Consider the following 23,823-nt stretch of genomic DNA (forward strand, 5'->3'; position numbering starts at 1 on the left):
GAGATGTTCATTTGGTTCCTTGTGTCTATTCTCAGTCGGTTAGAACCTGGAGAAGATGGGTGATTGACATTCCATGGCCTTCAACATTCATGACCATAAATTCAGAAAGACTGCAAACATGATGATATGCTTGGTGTCTGGGTTTCCTCAGGAAGACGATGAAGGGCAAGTTTGTGCCATGTAGGCATGAGGAGACAAACTTAAATGGAATGCAGAAAGCAAGAACTTGGTGTTCTATTCAGATGCCTAATATCTTCATAGTATTCTGTAACCTGGAGCTGCTAACTTCTGTCCCACAGCCTATCACAGTCCCAGTTATGCAGAGTAACTGTAGAGCTCACGATGGAGAAAGTAGATATTTTCCAAACCCACTCCCTAAATCACAGAGTTATCCTATCTTAGCTCAGCTGATAACATGATGCTATAAGACATCATCTTCTCCTCTTCCTCACTGCAAACAGACCTTGGTATGCAGTTCTAAGATTGATCTTGATTCATGTTCCTTCACTTTATGTTTTCAAAGGCTTCTTATACTTGCTTTGTCTTTTGCCTTATCTCCCTTTTCTAGTCTCAACCCCTAGTCCCTTCTTTTATTAGTCAACCCCAAGAGGAGTGACTTGCAATAATTCTCAACTTGCTAAAAAGTATACAGAATTACATCTGTGTATATCAGACTTTAGAGTAAGGGATTCAGAACTTCTGCAGGAATTATAATATCTAGTATATATATATTATGCTATTATGTACCAGGAACAATACTAGATTCTTTACTTTGTCTCATTTAATGCTGACTGGTTTGTATGTGTATATAAAACATATATACAATAATATCTAACAATATGTAATATACATGTATAATGACATATATATATATACACAATATATACATGTGTATATATACACAATATGTTATATATAAAAATAAATAAAAAGAGAAAAAATACTCTAGTATTGTTCCTGGTACATATATACATTTACTATAATTAATACTGTCCATTGAGAATAGCAAAATAGATTTTGATGAAAAAAAAAGGTTCAATTAGAAAAATGTGGAGAATAAATATCTTTTTATTTTTGTTATTAAAACAGAATAGAAATTGATCTCAAATTTATCCCCATACTTGATTTCTAGCTTCAATTATGCATATAACTTAATGGACTAAGACCATATTTCATCACAGGCATACAATATAAGGCCAGTGGAGACCATCAGACATAACTTCATTTTACATACGTGCCAACTGAGATCTAGCCTGTGCAATTGGTTCCCAAGATTTTCTGGCTCTTTCCACTACACACAGATGCACAATACCTTGATGAAATCTGGATGTTTAAAAAAATCTGAATTTTTTTTTTTTTTGGCCTCTCCAGATTTTTGGAAGAATGTTTTCACTTTTAATTTGCATGTTAGTTCCCATGCAGTCAAGCCTTTGTCTTCTTCAACAAGAAACTATGATGTAACTACAAACAAAGAGTTTGAAGTTGAAAACTGGCTTGGAGTATCATATACCACTAGAGTACCTGGAACTGTGGAACTGATTCTTGGAATAAATCATTACTAATGGTTTCCCATTGGGAGTTGACCCTCCTGATCACTAACTCAGCCATGATGAAACATTGTTGCTTCTCAAAATTGTTTATTTTTAGCTCTGACCAACTGAATACTTATAGTATATTCTGGGATACATATGTTTTGCTTAGGTGGCAACATTAGGAAAGTGGAAGAAGGATTTCTGTGTGCCATTTTCAAAATGAAATTAATGGCTCCTTACCTCTTGTTTCTTTAACTGGTCTGCTAGTCCCAGTATATCAGGGATCATATTATTATCATATATAATATCCTCTTATTATTAAAACAGATTCAAAAACAAAAACAAAACAAAAACCCACTAGCTCAAAATCTACTTCCTTCAGGAAGCCTCCCATAAGCAACCACAATATACCTAACACTTTGAACCATTCAAATAAAATCTCAGAATACTAAATTTCATTAAAAAATGTTAACATATACATTTGTTGTTACTTATTTCTGAATGTCCTTTAAGTTTTCTCCAGTTATTTACTTAAAATTTCCGCCTATAGCAGGCAGTCATGGATTTGAGTCTTGGCTCACTTTCCAGCTCCATGATTTTGGGCTAATCAGTGTCGTCATCTGTAAAATAAGGATAAAAATGGTACTCATCTCATGGGATTGTTATGAAGGCTGAGATAACATGAAAAAAACTTAGCATAGTACCTGGTACCTAGTAACCGCTCATCAAATGTCTGTGATAATTATTGTCTGTCCATTTTATTTTTTCATGGGGGCAGTAAGGTATATGGGGAGAAGCACGGGCTAGCAGTGAGTCAGTTCTGTGGTCCAGTTCTGTCAGCCACTTACTATATGCAGCATCTTGAGAAATTTAATTAACCCTCTGACCCACTATTTCCTCATTACCAAAATGGATATATGGTAGTAATATCCAGTTCACTCAATTGTTGTGAGGAAAGCGCCCATTATGTCCCTTTCCTCCCAACTGATTATCAACAAGTTAACATTTATGAAGTCTATTCCAAGGGCAAGGCAACGCATAGGGTGTCACATGAAGTTTCAAAAGAAAATAAATGCGTGTTCTCCATCGCGGGCAAGGAGAGCAGCTAACAAAATCAAGCCAACCATGCACAATGAATTGCTGATGAATATGCAAATTAAAGTGGGTGTCTAATCCATGCTCATTTATATTTTTTCCCAGTGTGAATGTGTTAGAATTTTCAATGAGAGCCTTTTTCCTGGTATTTTCACAAGTCAGCAGATCCTCAAAGCCCAACTGAAATAGAGGACTGATCAAAGACCTTAGAAAAACTGGAACAGTCACAAACCATTCAGTGGCCAGTGTCACAGAAACTAGAAGAAAACAAACCTCTTCTTTCTAAGCAAGCGCAGGTCTCAGTCGTCTCGGGAGGTAAACGGAAGGACGAAAACCGGTCCAGTCACCCGGACACCGACAGAAGCGGTGGCAGAAGGGCTCCTTCCCAGCATCACCAGCCTCCCATCCCGGACATGGAGGATTTTCCTCACGCGTCGTGACTGACCCGAGGCGTGGCGCCGGCGCCCGCGCGGCTGAGGAGTCGCAGCGGCCCGGAGAACTCCAGTCCTCACACGGTTAAACCTCTCCCAAGGAGACTGTAAGAGGGAGGGTCCCCGCCCACGAAAACCAGGAGAATCTCGTCCCGGCGCCCCGCCCCCACCTCCTCCCCTCCCCCCCCCCCCCCCAACTCGGGACGGACTCACTGGCCGCACCTGCCCGCGCGCACACGCCCCCCGCGCGCGACGGCCGCCCCGGGCGCCAGGCCTCAGAGCTGCCGCCGCCGCAGCCGACGGACCCGGGCGTCCGCCCTCCCTATCCCATCCCCGAGCCGCCGCCGCCACCGCCGCCTTCGGCACGCGCCCGCCGCGGCTCGTCCTCACCGTCCGGCCTCGGCGCGGGCCGCGGCCGCTACAGCCGCAGCCGCCGCCGCGCTTCTCTCCGCCGCGGGCCGCGGACGCCGCCGCCTTAACCGCCGAGTGGGCCGGGCGCGAAAGCTGAGGAGAACCCGGGCCGGGGCGCGAGGGCGCGCGGGCCGCCGCCGCCGCCGCCGCGGGCGTTCGCGGTGCTCGGGCTCAGGCGAGGACGGTCTCCGTCTCCTCCTCCGACCTCCTCACTCCTCACCATCCTCCTCCCGCTCCTCAAAAGCACCCCCGGTCCCCACCCCCTCACGCCCCACCCGCGGGAACCAGGCCTCGGGAATTCAGGGGAGTGGCTGTGAGGGCGCGTCGCGGCTCCCAGCTCGGCCAGACCCTTTTCCAAGACATGGTCTGATTCTCATTGTGAAAGCTGCGCCCCGAAGAGGAGCGGAGAGTGGTGTCCCCGGCTGGGGGCTGCACGCATCTCCCGGTGCCGAAGCTCTGGCATTATCTTAGGGTGGGGCGGGGAGGGCCCTGGATTTGGGGGCAGTGGGGGTGGGCGGGGAGGAGGACCCGAAGGGGAAAGGACTCTGTGAGGGAGTCAGCGAGAGACTATGGGGAAGGACCAGGAGCTGTTGGAAGCTGCTCGCACTGGAAATGTGGCTCTGGTGGAGAAACTCCTGTCTGGCAGGAAAGGAGGGATCCTGGGCGGTGGATCCGGACCCCTGCCCCTGTCTAATCTGCTAAGGTAAGGACTGGAACCGGCTCCGGGTCTGCACACCTCGTTGTGCATTGTGATGGATACGTCCTGCTCCTCATGGTTATTGCACCTGGTGGCTGCCAGCGATTCATTCTTAAATTAGGTAGGAAAACAGAATGTGTGTATGGAGAGGAGGCATGCACCTCCCGGTCAGATTGATGCCTTAGATTCTTTGAGTAATTTTAAGATAGCCTTCCATCAATGCGTCGGTAGCTACTTTTCTCTGAGCTGTGGTGCAGAACTTATATATGTACTAGTGTTGCTGGAAGAATTTCTGCGTTTCACCCGCTTTACGTCAGTGTTTATTATATATTTTCTGCTTCGAACCCGGCCTTTTTTTTTTTTTGTCTACTTAAATGAAATTGGCAAAGAAGTATTGCGTGCGTGCAATTATTCTGCAAAAGCCACAGCCTTTGGTTGCTGCTACCCTTCTCTTGCAGAAGGCATTTGCTGTGCTGTGGGATATGATCCCCCAAAATGAAGAAAGTGAGCCTTCTGATGAGATGTCATCAGTACAGGGTGTGTGTAAAACTTGATGAGGCAGGTTAGGCAGCCCCAGCAGTACTTTCAGCCACCTGGACATGGCTGAGTGAAACTTGGTTATTATATCTCAGGATGAAGGATGCCAGGTCGGGATTGGGAAAGTGTGTATGGAATATAGTAGAGGCCTTTTAATGGGAAGATGTTCCAGGTGAGACTAATATTGCTTGGAGAATCTTTCTAAGATGACATTTAAAAAAAAGTCAAGGTCTTTATTCAGCAGGCAGTACCTTGGAAATAGCAGGGTTGATTTACATATTTGAAAAAACAAAAGTTGAATTGATGGGCAAATGAAATCAGTTGTGAGGGAGGACGCCTGAAGAATATTCACTAGATAAAATTCAAGGAAAGCTATTTAGTTTCTAAAATCATGGCTATTCAGTTTACCCTGGATATTTTTGGAGGCATCAGTCATCATTCATATCTTCACCCTAAAACATCTCTTAGACAGCTCAACTGTACTTGTAAAAATTTTTTAAGCTCAAGTGATTTTCTTGGTTTTTAAAAACTGTTTCTTGCTACTCTTGACAGGTGCTTAATACAAACTTTTGGGTGATGACATTGTGTTCTTTACACAAGTTTTCATATGTTGTGGTGGTCAGATAAAGCAGTTATTTACAGTCCTGGCCAATAGGGTAAATGAGAATATTTCTATTACAGTGTAATGACTTTAGTTGGAATATAGTTGATAGGATTTTAGAAAGCTCCACGTGATCATCTATATTTGTTGACAGTGACATTTTATTGGAATGACAGTTCACCTCAGAACAATGAATATTTATGGGACTTTTTTTCATTAAGTCTTAGAAGTGATGCCTCTTGTGTGTACTCCCTTGTTGAGTAATTTTCACTTTCAATCACAAGTAGATGGCACTTCTTTTCATTTTTTCTACGTCCTGTAGAACCTTGACTCATTTTATTATCTGGACTGTTGCCATGTCACTGTTTTAATTTTTCAAAATAGCTCTGCTCTCTGTAACTCCATCGGGGATTTTGAATCTAATAATGCCAGCCCCTTCCAGATTGCTCTCTTTAGGAGATATGAGGGAAAGGAGATGTAAGGTAAAGGACTGAGTTTGTATGTCATTGCTCTTGTGAGTATGTATGTCTTCTTCTACAAAGACTGGCCAAAGAGCTAAATCACATCCTCCAAAAAAATTTTTACAAGTATCAAATTGAAATATGTTTTTAAAACATGTACTTCAAATTTCTTTGTATATTTCTCATTTGGCTCTATACTTTGGACAAAGAATAGAGCATCATTTATCATTTCTAATTTTACTGATGATACAAATAAGGGTCAAAAGAAAGTTAAGTACTTATGGTTTTCAACTGTGGCATGTAAAGAGCTTAGAAGTCATAAAAAAAATCACAGGTAGACAATGTGTACATATTTCAGATTATAGCTCTAGTACTTGCCCTTAGTCACAGGTAGTGTATACAGAAGCAGTTTATTTGGCTATAGTTTTAAATTGCAGGTAAAATAAGTATGTTTGCCAGTGGATCATATCAGTGATAAAAATAATTATGGCTAGAAACCTATATCCTGAAAGAGGTTTCTAAAAATAATCAATTTCTTTGGAAAAACACTAAAGAATTCTTTGAGAACAGTGAGAATTTTGGTTAATTTCATTGAGAGTAATGGTGTTTTAAAAAGCTTATCTTTGTGATAGAACTTAAAGGTAAACATCTTTTAAATACCTTCTCAGTTGTGCCTTTAAAAAAAAAGAATAGATGTCAAATTTTAGGAATAGAATAGCAACTATTTAATGTTGGTAAACATAAATAAAACATCAAAATTTTGACCCCAATGTACTTCTTGAATGAGAGGTTTTCTCTTTTGCTGATTTTGTCAGAGGTAGCAATAGTAGCCCTACAATGAGAATGCACATAGAAAACAAAACAAAACAAAACAAAAAACCTAAAAAAAAATGTGTTCATTAGAGTAGTTTGAACCAAGCTGTAAAACATCAAAATCAAAAACAATAACCTTTAAACTTGCATTTATCTATCTCATACTGAATAAATAACTAAAACAGCGCCTTTGGGGAAAATGAGAATTGAAATTATATTCTTTGGGTGATCCTTTGCATAAAATGAAATTCCTAAGAAGGCACATTTTATTTAGCTGTCACTTTATATCACAAATGATTGTCATCAAAAGTTTATTTACAGGATAATAGATAATTATCCCTTTTCCTTCAAACATAATGACACTTCAAAATTTTAAACTATTTTGGAATGAATTGTGGAATAGGTTTGGTACTCCCCTGCCCTACTTTATTACTTGTGTTGTGTAGTAATAGGGTTGGAACCTGTGCTAAATGTGTGTGTCATCTCATTCAATTCTTGTATCAACCTTAAGATGTTGGTCCTCATTTCTCAGATGAAGGACTAAAGAGGTAGGAAGATTAAGAACTTGCCTAAGGTCACATAATTAGTAATGGCAAAGATTTTAAGTTCTGTGATTCAGATTTGCCTTACTGCGTCTTAAGTCTTACTCATTGAATCTGTTTTATTTGCAGAAGTTTAAGGTACATGGCCAATTAGATAGTCTAATCTGAACACTTTTTTGCTATGAATAATAATTTAATTTAAAAATCCTTAATTTTTTTTTTTTTTGCTTAAGAAAACCCAAAAAACAACTCATGACTGCCCTTTGAGGGATCAGTAGATAAAGACTTTCCTGAAGATGCTTTTGATCACATATTACCTACTAAGTGAGCAGTAACTGTATGATGGGGAATCAGGTATGTTTGGGTGACACTGTGAGTTTTAGCAATAGTAAGAATGACCTTGAATAAATATAAATATGTTTCTAAGCCTCACTGTGCTCTTCTATGAAGTGGAAATAGTAATAATACCTATCATATAGGGCTGTTGTAAGGATTAAATGAGGTATAAAGAAATTAATGCACATTGGTGTTCATCATTGTGCTGTTATTTCTCACACAGCTTTAAAGCACTTGACTCTATTTCTTCTTTTTTTTCATTTTAGAAAGCTCTAATTTATTAGTAAACCTTCCCTTCCCTTCCATTGAGCTGAAATCTTCCTTTGTTGAACTGCTACATTTTGTTTTTAGTTTTTAAATTTTGGAGCTTTTCAGAATAAATTTAATCTCGACTTCTATGTAACAATGCTTCAACAATTTTAAAGTCTTTAGTGCCACCTCTTCCTACTTTCGTTATCAAGACTAAGTATCTCCATTTCCTTACCATTTTGTTGACTCTCTGTCTTAAGGCCTTAATTACTAAGGGTTTGGCTTCACATTATACTAGGAGTAAATTTCTGTAGTAAGTTTTCCATTAGAACCACAGAATCTTAAAATAGAAAGGGGCCTTTTCATCCAACTTCTTACTTAGAGAATTTACCTCTAACATCCTTTACCAGTTATTCCAGTTCTGTTAAACCCTGCAATGGCTAGATCCATCCATTCCATTTTTGACAGCTCTAATAATTAAAAAAATTCATCTTTTATTGAGCTGAAATTCACCTCCCTGTGATTTCCAGCAGTTGGTACTAGTTTGGCTTTATGAGTCAATACAAAGTAGCCAGGGCAGTTCTTTAGCTATATTGTTTTCTTATAAATCTATTTTTTCCCCAAGATTTTAGCAGCCTGTTGTCATGTGGCAATAGAGCATAGGTGGTAAGAACTTACATTTTTATACTTTTCACTACCCTCTTTTTCTTCTTTCATATTCTCAAATTTTTCAGTGACTCTCTTCAAATGTGGTGACCAGAAATGAACAAAATGCACTAGGTGTCATTTGACCAGTATAGAATATACTGGGACTTGATATATTTGAATTAAAAAAAAAGTTACAGAACAGCATTTGTAGTATGATCCTTTTCTTTAACAAAGAATAAGTGTGTGTGAACATTTATACTGTACATTAAGAAGTCTGGAATGATAAACACCAAAATGTAAGTAGTATTCTTTGTTGAATGGTGGAATTGTGGGTGATCTTTATTTATTTATTTATTTAGGCTTATCTGCATTTTCCAGTATTCTACAGCGAACATGTATTGTGTAAGGAAAACCTCTAAAGAACCTCTCTTCAGATGGGTATAAATTTAAAAATGGCAATCTTTATGCTTGGTCTTCCTACTAACATTGAAGCCACTTAACAGAACTATTAGCCAGCTGTTTCTCTCCAATATATCTGTTTGAATATTATGAGGTATTTTATTGCCTTTCTATATTCACATTATGTTCTGTTTGTCATTCCTTTGATCTACCCCTGTAGTAGTAAGTCTATAAATTCCACGAAAATTAGGCTACTTTGTTATAGCTTGTTTCTGATAGCGAACCATTGATGATGCCTAGTATTGTGCAAATTCGTTCTACCCCCTTGCTTTTAATTCTTTTGGGTCTGGATACTTAGATTCATTTAAAGCAGCTAAGTGTCTCTTATGATCTCTGTCTTTTTGGAGCTTCAGTAATCTCCTAGCATTATTTGTTTATCCTTTCTGGTTTGAAAATGATTCTCACTAGGGATAAGAGCAAAGTAGATGTTGGGAAGAATCAGATTCTTGGTGTTGTTAGATGTCTTAGGAGATTCTCTTGTGGTCTAAAACCATCCACAGTTTTACTCTGTGAGAGATTAAAGTTACATTAGCTGTCATAGCAGTGAACTTCTATTACTTCCCTCCTTTTTTCAAACTTAGCTGAAAAGGACATTAGCCTTTTTCTAGGGCAAGTGTACAACTTCACTTTTGTGTTTGTTTTCAGTTTTACTTCTCGCCACCCTCTTTCATCCTTAAAAAAATCTGAGCTCATCAGAGCTCATTAGAGTACTCAAATTGAGTTGCTTCCCTCCTTTTCTTCCTTCATATTATATGTGAAATTTCATTTTATTTAACATATCTTTCATGAGACAGCTGCAGAGCTTTTTAAAATCTCTCTCTTTGGCATAACTACCTTTTAATCTAAACAAAAATAATTCCCATTTAAACTGTGTTAAATTATTTCTTTTTCAGTCTAGATTAAGAATTATTTGTACTTTGATAAAGCAGTAAAAAGTTTGTTAATACCTCAAATTTACTTGATTTTCTTAATGCCTCAAAGAGTCGAATACTATGTAAAGTGTATTTAGTAAATTCTTGTTGAACATAAGGAATCCAGTTCTCAAGACTCCTGTGTGAAGAAGTATATCAGTAAGAACTGAGGAAAAAATAATCTTCGTGTTATCAAAGGTATATAAACCAGAGAGCTTATCAATTTTTCAGATTCAGGATTCAGTTCATGAAGTTTTTGGTGATGGATACAAGGAGATAAGAGGCAACTTGGAAGTATTGTAATTTTCACAACTATTTGGGCAATTGTGGTTATTGGGACTCTGATATAAGGTACTCATTTCCAGGGAAACTGTATTAGTTAAATGGAATAAATCACAAATAGAGCAGTTAAACTGCATGGAAATGTTATATCTATAAAAATAGTCAAGTTGCAAGTGGGTTATCTATTTTAGATAGTAATGGTGTTTGAAGTGGTGATTGCACCATTATGTTCAGGGAGCTGTGTCTGCCAGAGTGAACAGTGCCAGCTGCATGATGGGGAGTGAGGAGAGAGGAGAGGGAATTTTGGTATTGACCTCTTTCTCAACTAAAGGGTTTTCAGCTCCCTCTTCAAAACTGTGAGGCTGATGTGTAGCAGGGAATTAGGACAACCAGCTGGTGACTACTCAACCTGTCCGTTTTTACATCGCCCAATTCCTGGTGCATCTCAGTGGTTTCTTACAGTTGCAGATGAGTGAAGTAGGTCTTCACTGACATTAATGCAGAAACTTACAGTATTCAGTAGTGTGCCTACTGACCTTGGCAATTTAACCTCTCGGGTGACAGTAAACACAATTTGATTAGTTCAGTTGTATACTGAAATAATTTACTTAATTATGCATTTGAGGTAATTTTGGAAAATTCTTTCAAAGAGGCTATTTTAGAACATTTTCCTGAGTATTTAACTAGAAATGGAAGCTGACTATAATTCAAATCATGGGTTAGAAAAGATTAATTTCAACCTACAGAACCTGAAGCTATTTAACATTTAATGCATTTCAGTGTGTCTTTGGTTTCCATTTTGAACATATTGCAGCATGCTTTTAATTAATTAAAATATGATGAGTTTTGGTTATTCATTATATGTTGATATGAGAGATTATCTTACATTTGAAAAAGCAGGAATTTACACAGAAGACTCATCTGTGTGCCAGTTCTTTCTCTAGTCTGTGATGACATGGTCATGTAAACCATATGGCAGCCAGAGGCACAATGCCAGTTGACAGCCCAATGCATTTTTTTGTGTAACACAGATCTAAGAACTCTTCTTAGAGTCCGGTTTTCTTCTTTTGTGTCAGTAGGACAGCAGGTGAATTCTACATTTGTGTTAAACCTGGGTGAGGCTTGCAATTGTGTGATTTTTTGAGGGTGAATCAAAATATATGGTCAAAGGATAAATTTTGTTTTCCTCATTTCCTTCTACTGTAATCTCCAAAGTTCACCTCTGAGAGTGTTTCTTATATATAGTGCTTTATTATTTAACAGCATATCTTTATGAATCTGTCTATAGAATGAATTTTGATTCAGTTGTGCTGTAGAATTGTCTGGGTTCTATTGTGTTGTGAGAGCAGCTTTAATTAAAGTGGTTAATTACTTCTAGTTAAGTGAGCTGAAACAATTGGCCTAAACTTGTTGCCCTTAAATTGGATCATCTCTTGACTGATGGTTGTGGGCATAAACAGCCAACCTCATTTCTTGCTGCCTGCTTGATATTTCTGTTCCCTGCACCCCATTTCCTCTAACCCTTCCTGCTCAAATTTCTTTTTCTAGAAAGGAAGTCTCTTCTCCATTCTAGTTAGTACAGGTTCAACCTGCCTCTAGTTTTTGTGCCAACTGTCCCTCTCCAAGAGTAGCAGATTTTGTGTGAGGAGTTGAGTTGGGGTGGGCTGTGTATAGTGACAAGTAGATTAAGAAGAACAAAAATTGCACCTTCAAAATTGTGGCGTTTACAGAGTTTGCTTTCATCATCTCTAGTTTCCTGCATATCTCAATGTTAATTTCTCCTCACACGTCATGGACTCAGTGCCTTTCCTAACCTTACCCCACCACCACCAATTATTTGTGGGTGCTGACAATTCATACTGAAATATGATTGACTGGTAAAGGCTTTTAGGAAGAGGAAGCTCTTTTAGTATTTTCATTTAAAGAGGAAACAAAACTTTAGGCCAAAATACTAAAGCTATGGAACTCCAATGGCAGAGTTGATGGGATGGATTTTTCAGATTTGCAGGTGTGGGTTGGATAAAGGTGGTCATTTATCCTTTCTTCTTACAAGGCTGGTGCTGTAGAAGGGGAAAGGGATTTGATTGGAGTCAAGAGAAATAGGATAGCATAGGGCTGGTGCTGGAAAATCCTTTTTTTTTTTTTTTTTTTTGCTACTTGATTAGTCCCTAGAACTTTTTATTGGATATCTGTTATATACTGATCTTAGGTATCAGCATATGGTATATATTTTGCCTATTTCCGGAAATTATTCCTAAGATGTTTTCATTTATTATAACAAAGATATAGAATAGAATTGTATAAGAGCTTTAATATCTAATGTGGTTTTAGATTCAAATTCTTCCACATCCATTTTCTTGTTATTAAAAAAATTCATGTTGTAAGTTTACTCAATATGTAGGTTTTTTCATAAACCCATGTTTTACTACTGGGGAGGTGTTTGAAGTTCTGTCCCCTGGATCCCAATTAGCATTCTTCCACACTAAAGTTTTCTTTTCTTTTTTTCTTTTTTCCCCCCCAAATTAGTATTTAGCCACTTTGAATCCTTGTTTGATACCTCTAGTTACTAATCTGCATTTGAAATGTTTCATGTAGCATATAAATATGCTGAATTTAGTATCTTATGTTTTGAATATACTAAAAAACTGCTATATTTACTTAGAGAATTATCCCTGTTTTGTGTAGATATTTTACTTCTAGTATGGAGGCATGGGAGTGAGTGGGAGTTTGTTTGTGGGGAGCTGCAGGAATTATGCAGAGATGTTCTTTGGCATGGTAAACTCCATGGTGGTGGAGTAGCCTAGAACAGAGTTGCTTCCTGTTGGCTTGCTTTGGCTAGTGACCAGAGTGGTCTGTTACTCTGAATTTCATAGAAACTTTGGAGACATAATGGAGAAGGTGAAGAATTACAAACAAGTACCTGTAGAATAATGGGAGAATATTTAACAAAGAGTTAATACAGTGTGATATGTGCTGTGATGGAAGTCTCAAACAATGCTACAGGAATGCCAGGAACAAGGAGGAGATACCTTTAGTCTGTTTGGAGGAGTTGTCAGGGGAAACTTCAGAGAGGAGGTGATTCTTGAATCTTGTTGAATGAGTAGGAGTTTGTCAGGTTGACAATTTGCAGGAAGGGTGTTTCAGGCAAAAGGAACAGTATATTTAATAATTGTGTGTGAAAATGTAGAATATATATAATGTGGGATATTAGAAGTAGTTTGTTACAGAGCATGGATATGAGGTAAGTCTGGGGATTGAAGTACTTGTGTGCTGCCCTTAGGAGTTTGAATTTTAATCTGAAGGCCATGGAGATCCGTTGACTTTTTGTTTCAAATTTTGATATGTTACTTATTCATTTATGATAATAGCATGACTGTGTTTCAGAAAATTGAGTAGAAGAGTAAAAATCATTCCAATCCTATTGCTAAAATAACTTTTTCCTATGTATGTTTAATGTAGTTGCTATTCGATAGAGTGTACAGTTTGAATCCTGAATTTTTCGCTTAGTAATATATCAAACTTTTTTAGTGTTATTCCAAAGTCTTCATAATCATTTTTTATCACACCATAGTATTCCATTTAATGCAGAATTTTCATAGACCTCTTCCATCAGAATCACTCCTGGTCGTTTGTTAAAAATATGCATTTCCTATTCCCATCTCAGACTTACTAGATCAGAATTTTGGGGTATAAGGTCTGGGAATATGCATTTTACAAGCTTCCCTAGTTTAATTGCTGTGTACTCTGTAAAGTGTGAGAACCACTGATCTGGTGATGTATATACCATTACTTAAACATTCCCTTAATACTCGATACTTGGATATTTTAACTTGTTATTATTATAAGTAATATTTTGATGAACATTGTTATACAAATCATCTTTTCAATAAAATTATATTCTTAATATACATTTCTAGAAGTGGAATCACTATTCTGAAAGGTATTTATTATTAACTCCATATTTATATATGGGGTAAAAGAGCAGAAAAATTGAATAACTTGTCCAAAGTTACAAAGCTAGTAAGTGACAGATCCAAGATTCAAATTCAGGTCTTTCTGATCCCAGAGATCGTTTTATTGTCCATGTTGCTTCCTTGTTCCATAGGGACCAATGTATGTCTTTGGTTAAAATATGAAAATGCCAATATGATTCCAGTATATAAATAGAAAGTACATTTTCTACAAAATTATATAGTAACGTATTTCAGATCTTGCATAATTCTCATTATTTTTGCTTTTGCTCATCATACAGTTTCACATTATAGGCAGTATTTTGCTTTACATTTGTTTCTTTTTTTTATTTACCAAGTTTAAAAATTTTTTTAAGTTTATTTTTATTTTTTTGGCTGTGCTGTGTGGCATGCGGGATCTTAGTTCCCCCACCAGGGATTGAACCTGCGACCCCTGCAGTGGAAGTGCGGAGTCTTAACCACTGGGCCTACAGTGGTTAAGTAGGTCCAGTGGGAAGTCCTACATTCGTTTCTTGATGGCATGTAAACAGTAAACTGAATTCAATGTTAAGTTAGTCAAAGATGTTTTAAAATATTTCTTTGTCAGTCATCATTTTCACCTGAAACAGGGTGAAATTGTTTTATCCAAAATTTCTTAGACACTTGATGTTATATAACTTCTGTTGTCTTCAAAGGTGGTCTAATACCTTGTCAGATGGGTGTGATTCAGATGGGTGTGATTTATATCTCCTTATTTCTTCCCTCTTACAAAAGGAGGAAAATAAAGTGTTCACCATAGTCCTCACTTAATAAACTTTATAATGTATCTCTTTCAAGCTGATAAATCTGAGCTCATAGTTCTTAACTGAGCTCATTAACAACTCAGGGACCTCATCAAGTCTAGTGTTAGGCTGTGTAGAAAAACCAAGGAACCAAGGCAGTTAGGACCTTCACCTCCTCTCTTTCTGTGTACCTCTGTCCCTTTTCAGAGCCTTTCTTTCTGTCTTGGTTGTGAGGCATTCTTTGGCTTCTTTTATCTGGAACTCAGAACTCTCATTCAGTTTTACCCTGTACCAAAAAAAGTTTCCTATATTACATTTTATTCCTTCATGCCTTAGATCTCCATTTTCAAAAACAGCAAATGACATAGTAGAAAGAAGCAGCAAGATGTAATGGAAAAAGTCTGAATCTTGGGATTGAATGAAAACTGCTATTGAATGGATTTTTGGCCCTTGGCAAGTTATTCCACTTCTTTCGGCTTTAGTCTCCTTATTTATAAAGTGGAAATGATAATACCTGTCTTGTAGAGTTGTAAGAAGTAGAGATAATTTATATAAAGTACCTAGCACAGTGCCTGTCACATAGGAGGACTCAAATGCATGCTTCTGTTATGATTATTATTATTACTAGGACATTAATGGCTGTGCAAGGAATAATTGTATAGATTCAGAGTATCTTTATTTCAATGGGAACTCTGGGGTATTTGCATTTTAATAGGTAACTTCTTTAGGGACATTGTCTTAGCCTAAATCGTTAATGGTATAGGCACCAAGACAGGCCATTGGGGATGATGATTTGTCCAGTCTTCCTGACTGCAGAGATAGAGATTACTTTTTCCTGCCTACTTTTAGGAGTGGTTCTGGTCACCAAAGATGTAGCCTTTATTCTTATCTTCTACATTCCTCACGAAGCTAATTTGAACAGAAAGAGATTGTGTTCTGTTGGAGTTGTATGTGCTCTGCTATAATCCATGTGGTTAATGGGTTCCTAATAAGCCTGTCATTAATATTTTCCTTATCTTTCTTTTTAAAGCATTATTAATTGACAAATATTTTGAGGGTGTGTACTGTGTATTTACCATGATGATGGTGCTTTGGAGGATAGAAAATAGACTTCTCTTTAGGCCCTTACAAAAATTGCACACATAGGATGATAGCTAACTATATAGTAGTGTCTAATTTTACTAGGGTCTGAAAGCTCATAAATTCAACTTTTTCTTTGGCTTAGTCCAGTGTCAACATTTGGCTCTCATCTTCCACTGCATACCAGTGTATGATCTGAATCTGATCATGAATCAGGTTTAAGTAATTCTTTAACAGCTGAAGATAGAACTATATACTCTCAAATAGTTTTCTTTAAAAAATTAAAAAAATAATCACATACTTGAGGAAAACCTGGAAGTACAAGGCAAAGAACTGTTTCTTTTCCTGGACCATTTGAGAGTAAGTTGCCAGCCTAATGTACTAGCACCCCAGAATACCTTAGTTTGTATTTAGTTACTTCCTAAAGACAAGGATATTTCCCAATATAACCACACTACATCTACTAAAATCAGGAAATAACCCCCAGACCCCACTCAGGTGTGCCAGTGGTATGCATCATTGGGATCCAGTTCAAAATCACCCATTACATTTAGTTGTCATACCTCTTTAAACTTCTTTAGTATGGTACAGTTTCTCAGTCTTGCCTTGACTTTTATGACCTTGATACTTTTCAAAGACTATAGGCCAGTTATTTTGTAAAATGCCCCTCATTTGGGCTTTCCTGATGTTTTCTCATGCATTTTGGTAGGAATATCACAGAGGGGATGCTGTGTTCTTTTCATTGTATCCTATCAGATGGCATGTGATTTTGATTTTGTCCTATTTCTGATAATGTTCTCTTTAATCACTTGCTTTTACTAGTGTCTGTCGGACTTCTCTATATACAATTACTCTTTTTCCATTTGTAAAAACTATTTTGTGGGGAAGTACATTTACACTATGTGAATATCCCATTCCTCATCAAACTTTCTCTTATTCATTTATTTATTTACAGGCATACCTCAGAGGTACTGTGGGTTCAGTTCCAGATCACTACAATAAAGCAAGTCACATGAATTTTTTGGTTTCCCAATGCATATAAAAGTTATGTTTACACTACACTATACTACAGTCTATTAAATATGCAATAGCATTGTGTCTAAAAAACACGGTACATACCTTAATAAAAAAATACTTCATTGCTAAAAATGCTAAACAACGTCTGAGCCTTCAGTGAGTTGTAATCTTTTTTTGCTGGTGGAGGGTCTTCCTTCGATGTTCATGGCTGCTGACTGATAAGGGTGGTGGTTGCTGAAGGCTGGGATGGCTATGGCAACTTCTTAAAATAAGAAAATGAAGTTTCCCATCTCAATTGACTCTTCCTTTCACGAATGATTTCTGTACCATGTAATGCTATTTTGTATTTTACCCGCAATAGAGCTTCTTTCAAAACTAGAGTTAATCCTCTCAAAACCTGTTGCTGCTTTAGCAACTAAGTTTGTGTAATATTCTAAATCCTTTGTTGCTTCCATCTCAAGCAACTACTTTCTTTGCCATTCCATAAGAAGCAATTTCTCATCTGTTCAAGGTCTATCATGAGTTGCAGCAATTCAGTCACATCTTCAGTTTCTACTTCCATCTCTAGTTCTCTTGCCCTTTCCACCACATCTGCAGTTAATTCCCTCACTAAAGTCTTGAACCCTTCAGTAATCCATAAGGGTTGGAATCAACTTCTTCCAAATTCCTGTTCCTGTTGATATTTTAACTTCTTCCCATGAATCATGAATGTTCTTAATGGCATCCAGAGGGTGAATCCTTTCCAGAAGGTTTTCAATTGACTTTGTCCAGATTCATCAGAGGAATCATTATCTGTGGCAGCTATAGCCTTACAAAATATGTTTTTTAAATAATGACTTGAAAGTTGAAATTACTCCTCGATCTGTGGACTGCAGAATGGACATTGTGTTGGCAGGTGTGAAAATAATATTACTCTCATTGTACATCTCCATCATAGTTCTTAGGTGACCAGGTGCATTGTCACTGAGCAGTAATATTTGGAGAGGAATTTTTTTTTCCTGAGCAGTAGGTCTCAACAGTGGGCTTAAAATATTCAGTAAAACATGTTGTAAACAGATGTGCTGTTATCCAGTCTTTCCTGTTGCATTTATAGAGCATAGACAGAGTAGATTTAGCATAATTCTTAAGGGCCCTAGGATTTTTTGGAATGGTAAATGAGCATTGGCTTCAATTTATTTTTATTTAATTAATTTAAAAAATTGAAGTGTAGTTGATTTACAATTGGCTTAAATTTAAAGTCACCAGCTACCTTAGCTCCTAACAGGCTGACAGGAGAGTCAGCCTGTCCTTTGAAGCTTTGAAGCCAGATGTTGACTCCTCCTCTCTAGCTATGAAAGTCTTAGATGACATTGTCTTCTAATGTAAGGCTGTTCTGTCTACATTGAAAAATCTGTTGTTTAGGGTAGCCACTTTCATTAGTTATTTTAGTTAGATCTTCTGGATAACTGGCTACAGCTTCTACATTAGCATTTTCTGCTTCATCTTGCACTTTTATGTGATGGAGATGGCCTCTTTCCTTAAACTTCATGAACCAACCTCTGCTGGCCTCAGACTTTTCTTCTGCAGCTTTCTCATGTCTTTCTCAGACTTCATTTGCTCTGGATTTGGCTTTGGCTTAAGGGAATGTTGTGGCTCATTTGATCTTCTATCCAGACCCCTAAAACTTTCTTATCAGTGATAAGGTTGTTTTGCTTTCTTATCATTTGTGTGTTCATTGGAGTGGAACTTTAAATTTCCTTCAAGAATATTTTTTTTGCATTCACAACTTGGCTAGCTGTTTGGTGCAAGATGCCTAGCTTTCAGCCTGTCTCAGCTTTTGACGTATCTTCTTCACTAAGCTTAATCATTTCTAGCTTTTGATTTAAAGTAAGAGATGACTGAGTCTTCCTTTCACGTGAGCACTTAGAGGCCATTGTAGGGTTATTGATTGGCCTAATTTCAGTATTGTTGTGTCTCAGAATAGGGAACCCCGAGGAGAGGGAGAGAGACAGGAATGGCCAGTCAGTGAAGCAGTCAGGACATACACAGCATTTATCTGTTAAGTTTGCTATCTTATATGGGCATGGTTCATGGCACCTTGAAACAATTTTTTTTTTAACATCTTTGTTGGCGTGTAATTGCTTTACAATGGTGTGTTAGCTTCTACTTTATAACATAGTGAATCAGCTATACATTTACATATATCCCCATATCTCCTCCCCATTGCATCTCTCTCCTACCTTCCCTATCCCACTCCTCTAGGTGGTCACAAAGCACCAAGCTGATCTCCCTGTGCTATGCGGCTGCTTCCCACTAGCTCTCTATTTTACATTTGGTAGTATATATAAGTCCATGCCACTCTATCACTTCGTCCCAGCTTACCCTTCCCCCTCCCAGTGTCCTCAAGTCCATTCTCTACGTCTGTGTCTTTATTCCTGTCCTGCACTTAGATTCTTCAGAACCATTTTTTTTTTTTTAGATTCCGTATATATGTGTTAGCATACGGTATTTGTTTTTCTCTTTCTGACTTATTTCACTCTGTATGACAGTCTGTAGGTCCATCCACCTCACTACAAATAACTCAATTTTGTTTCTTTTTATGGCTGAGTAATATTCCATTGTATATATGTGCCACATCTTCTTTATCCATTCATCTGTCGATGGACACTTAGGTTGCTTCCATGTCCTGGCTATTGTAAATAGAGCTGCAATGAACATTGTGGTACATGACTCTTCTTCAATTATGCTTTTCTCAGGGTATATGCCCAGTAGTGGGATTGCTGGGTCCTATGGTAGTTCTATTTTTAGTTTTCTAAGGAAACTCCATACTGTTCTCTATAGTGGCTGTATCAGTTTACATTCCCACCAACAGTGCAAGAGGGCCCACTTTTCTCCACACCCTCTCCAGCATTTATTGTTTGTAGATTTTTTGATGATGGCCATTCTGATTGCTGTGAGGTGATACCTCATTGTAGTTTTGATTTCCATTTCTCTAATGATTAGTGATGTTGAGCATCCTTTCATGTGCATGAGCCACTTGTAAATTTCGGCAGTTAATCCTTTGTCAGTTTCTTCATTTGCAACTATTTTCTCCCATTCTGAGGGTTGTCTTTTCATCTTGTTTATGGTTTCCTTTGCTGTGCAAAAGCTTTTAAGTTTCATTAGGTCCCATTTGTTTATTTTTGTTTTTATTTCCATTTCTCTAGGAGGTGGGTCAAAAAGGATCTTGCTGTAGTTTATGTCATAGAGTGTTCTGCCTATGTTTTCCTCTAAGAGTTTTATAGTGTCTGGCCTTACATTTAGGTCTTTAATCCATTTTGAGTTTATTTTTGTGTATGGTGTTAGGGAGTGTTGTAACTTCATTCTTTTACATGTAGCTGTCCAGTTTTCCCAGCACCACTTATTGAAGAGGCTGTCTTTTCTCTTTTGTATATTCTTGCCTCCTTTATCAAAAATAAGGTGACCATAGGTGCGTGGGTTTATCTCTGGGCTTTCTATCCTGTTCCATTGATCTATATTTCTGTTTTTGGGCCAGTACCATACTGTCTTGATTACTGTAGCTTTGTAGTATAGTCTGAAGTCCAGGAGCCTGATTCCTCCAGCTCCATTGTTCTTTCTCAAGATTGCTTTGGCTATTCGGGGTCTTTTGTGTTTCCATACAAATTGTGACATTTTTGTTCTAGTTCTGTGAAAAATGTCATTGGTGGTTTCATAGGGCTTGCATTGAATCTGCAGATTGCTCTGGGTAGTATAGTCATTTTCACAATGTTGATTCTTCCAATCCAGCACATGATATATCTCTCCATCTGTTTGTATCATCTTTAATTACTTTCATCAGTATCTTACAGTTATCTACATACAGGTCTTTTGTCTCCTTAGGTAGCTTTATTCCTAGGTATTTTATTCTTTTTGTTGCAATGGTAAATGGAGTGTTTCCTTAACTTCTCTTTCAGATTTTTCATCATTAGTGTATAGGAATGCAAGAGATTTCTCTACATTAATTTGTATCCTGGTACTTTACCAAATTCATTGATTACCTCTACTAGTTTTCTGGTAGCATCTTTAGGATTCTCTCTATATAGTATCATGTCATCTGCAAACAGTGACAGCTTTACTTCTTCTTTTCCGATTTGGATTCCTTTTATTTCTTTTTCTTCTCTGATTGCTGTGGCTAAAACTTCCTAAACTATGTTGAATAATAGTGGTGAGAGTGGACAACCTTGTCTTGTTCCTGATCTTAGAGGAAATGGTTTCAGTTTTTGACCATTGAGAACGATGTTGGCTGTGGGTTTGTCATATATGGCCTTTATTATGTTGAGGTAAGTTCCCTCTATGCCTACTTTCTGGAGGGTTTTTATCATAAATGGGTGTTGAATTTTGTCAAACCCTTTTCTGTATCTATTGAGATGATCATATGGTTTTTATTCTTCAATTTGTTAATATGGTGTATCACATTGATTCACATATATTGAAGAATCCTTGCATTCCTGGGATAAACCCCACTTGATCACGGTGTATGATCCTTTTAATGTGCTGTTGGATTCTGTTTGCTAGTATTTTGTTGAGGTTTTTTGCATCTATGTTCATCAGTGATATTGGCCTGTAGTTTTCTTTCTTTGTGCCATCTTTGTCTGGTTTTGGTATCAGGGTGATGGTGGCCTCGTAGAATGAGTTTGGGAGTGTTCCTCCCTCTGCTATAATTTGGAAGACTTTGAGAAGGATAGGTGTTATCTCTTCTCTAAATGTTTGATAGAATTCGCCTGTGAATCCATCTGGTCCTGGGCTTCTGTTTGTTGTAAGAGTTTTAATCACAGTCTCAATTTCAGTGCTTGTGATTGGTCTGTTCATATTTTCTATTTCCTCCTGGTTCAGTCTCGGAAGGTTGTGCATTTGTAAGAATTTGTCCATTTCTTCCAGGTTGTCCATTTTATTGGCATATAGTTGCTTGTAATAATCTCTCATGATCCTTTGTATTTCTGCAGTGTCAGTTGTTACTTCCCCTTTTTCATTTCTAATTCTACTGATTTGAGTCTTCTCTTTTTTTCTTGATGAGTCTGGCTAATGGTTTATCAATTTTGTTTTTCTTCTCAAAGAACCAGCTTATAGTTTTATTGATGTTTGCTATTGTTTCCTTCATTTCTTTTTCATTTATTTCTGATCTGCTTATGATTTCTCTCCTTCTGCTAACTTTGGGGTTTTTTTTGTTCTTCTTTCTCTAATTGCTTTAGGCGTAAGGTTAGGTTGTTTATTTGAGATGTTTCATGTTTCTTAAGGTAGGATTGTATTGCTATAAACTTCCCTCTTAGAACTGCTTTTGCTGTATCCCATAGGTTTTGGGTTGTTGTGTTTTCATTGTGATGTGTTTCTAGGTATTTTTTGATTTCCTATTTGATTTCTTCAGTGATCTCTTGGTTATTAAGTAGTGTATTGTTTAGCCTCCATGTGTTTGCATTTTTTACAGAATTTTCCCTGTAATTGATACTTAGTCGCATAGTGTTGTGGTCAGAAAAGATACTTGATATGATTTCAATTTTCTTAAATTTACCAAGGCTTGATTTGTGACCCAAGATATGATCTCTCCTGGAGAATGTTCCATGAGCACTTGAGAAGAAAGTGTACTCTGTTGTTTTTGGATGGAATGTCCTATAAGTATCAATTGAGTCCATCTTGTTTAATGTATCATTTAAAGCTTGTGTTTCCTTATTTATTTTCATTTTGGATGATCTGTCCATTGGTGAAAGTAAGGTGTTAAAGTCCCCTACTATGATTGTGTTACTGTCAATTTTCCCTTTTATGGCTGTTAGCATTTGCCTTATGTATTGAGTTGCACCTATGTTGGGTGCATAAATATTTAAAATTGTTATATCTTCTTCTTGGATTGATCTCTTGATTATTATGTAGTGTCTTTCTTTGTCTCTTGTAACGGTCTTTATTTTAAAATCTATTTTGTGTAATATGAGAAAATATCCAGCTTTCTACTCCAGCTTTCTTTTGATTTCCATTTGCATGGAACATCTTTTTCCATCCCCTCACTTTCAGTATGTGTCCCTAGGTCTGAAGTGGGTCTCTTGTAGACAACATATATATGGGTCTTGTTTTTGTATCCATTCAGCCAGTCTATGTCTTTTGGTTGGAGCATTTAATCCATTTACATTTAAGGTAATTGTCGATATGTATGTTCCTATTACCATTTTCTTAATTGTTTTGGGTTTGTTATTGTAGGTCTTTTCCTTCTCTTGTGTTTCCTGCCTAGAGAAGTTCCTTTAGCATTTGTTGTAAATCTGGTTTGGTGGTGCTGAATTCTCTTAGTTTTTGCTTGTCTGTAAAGTTTTTAATGTCTCTGTCATATCTGAATGAGATCCTTGTTGGGTAGAGTAATTTTGGTTGTAGGTTTTTCCCTTTCATCACTTGAAATATGTCCTGCCACTCCCTTCTGGCTTGCAGAGTTTCTGCTGAAAGATTAGCTGTTAACCTTATGGAGATTCCCTTGTATGTTAGTTGTTGTTTTTCCCTTGCTGCTTTTAATATTTTTTCTTTGTATTTAATTTTTGATAGTTTGATTAATATGTGTCTTGGCATATTTCTCCTTGGATATATCCTGTATGGGACTCTCTGTGCTTCCAGGACTTGATTAACTATTGCCTTTCCCATATTAGGGAAGTTTTCAACTATAATCTCTGCAAATATTTTCTCAGTCCCTTTCTTTTTCTCTTCTTCTTCTGGGACCCCTATAATTCGAATGTTGGTGGGTTTAATGTTGTCCTAGAGGTCTCTGAGACTGTCCTCCATTCTTTTCCTTCTTTTCTCTTTATTCTGCTCTGCAGTAGTTATTTCCACTATTTTATCTTCCAGGTCCCTTATCCGTTCTTCTGCCTCAGTTTTTCTGCTATTGATCCCTTCTAGAGAAATTTAATTTCATTTATTGTGTTTTTCATCACTGTTTTTTTGCTCTTTAGTTCTTCTAGGTCCTTGTTAAACGTTTCTTGTATTTTCTCTGTTCCATTTCCAAG

At 37.4% G+C, this 23,823-nt stretch overlaps 1 protein-coding gene and 1 long non-coding RNA gene across 10 annotated transcripts in view; one reads left to right on the forward strand and one right to left on the reverse strand.

Moving 5' to 3' along the window:
- Positions 1–1,121: 1,121 nt before the first annotated feature.
- LOC130709177 (uncharacterized) lies at positions 1,122–3,577 on the reverse strand. Its single transcript, XR_009009662.1, has 3 exons — positions 3,449–3,577; positions 2,901–3,163; positions 1,122–2,152 (listed from the first exon to the last, which is right to left on the reverse strand). It is a non-coding gene; the product is annotated as an uncharacterized LOC130709177 (long non-coding RNA).
- A 435-nt stretch (positions 3,578–4,012) lies between these two features.
- ANKS1B (ankyrin repeat and sterile alpha motif domain containing 1B) overlaps positions 4,013–23,823 on the forward strand; it is a 1,183,808-nt gene continuing 1,163,997 nt past the window's right edge. For all 9 annotated transcript variants that reach the window (XM_007165834.3, XM_028166489.2, XM_057556581.1 and 6 more), the window contains exon 1: positions 4,013–4,172. In XM_007165834.3, the coding sequence (XP_007165896.2) occupies positions 4,039–4,172 (134 nt within the window). In that variant the 5' untranslated portion in view covers positions 4,013–4,038. The remainder of the gene's footprint in view (positions 4,173–23,823) is intronic.

Source organism: Balaenoptera acutorostrata, chromosome 11, assembly GCF_949987535.1.
Source record: "Balaenoptera acutorostrata chromosome 11, mBalAcu1.1, whole genome shotgun sequence".
NCBI lineage: Eukaryota > Metazoa > Chordata > Mammalia > Artiodactyla > Balaenopteridae > Balaenoptera > Balaenoptera acutorostrata.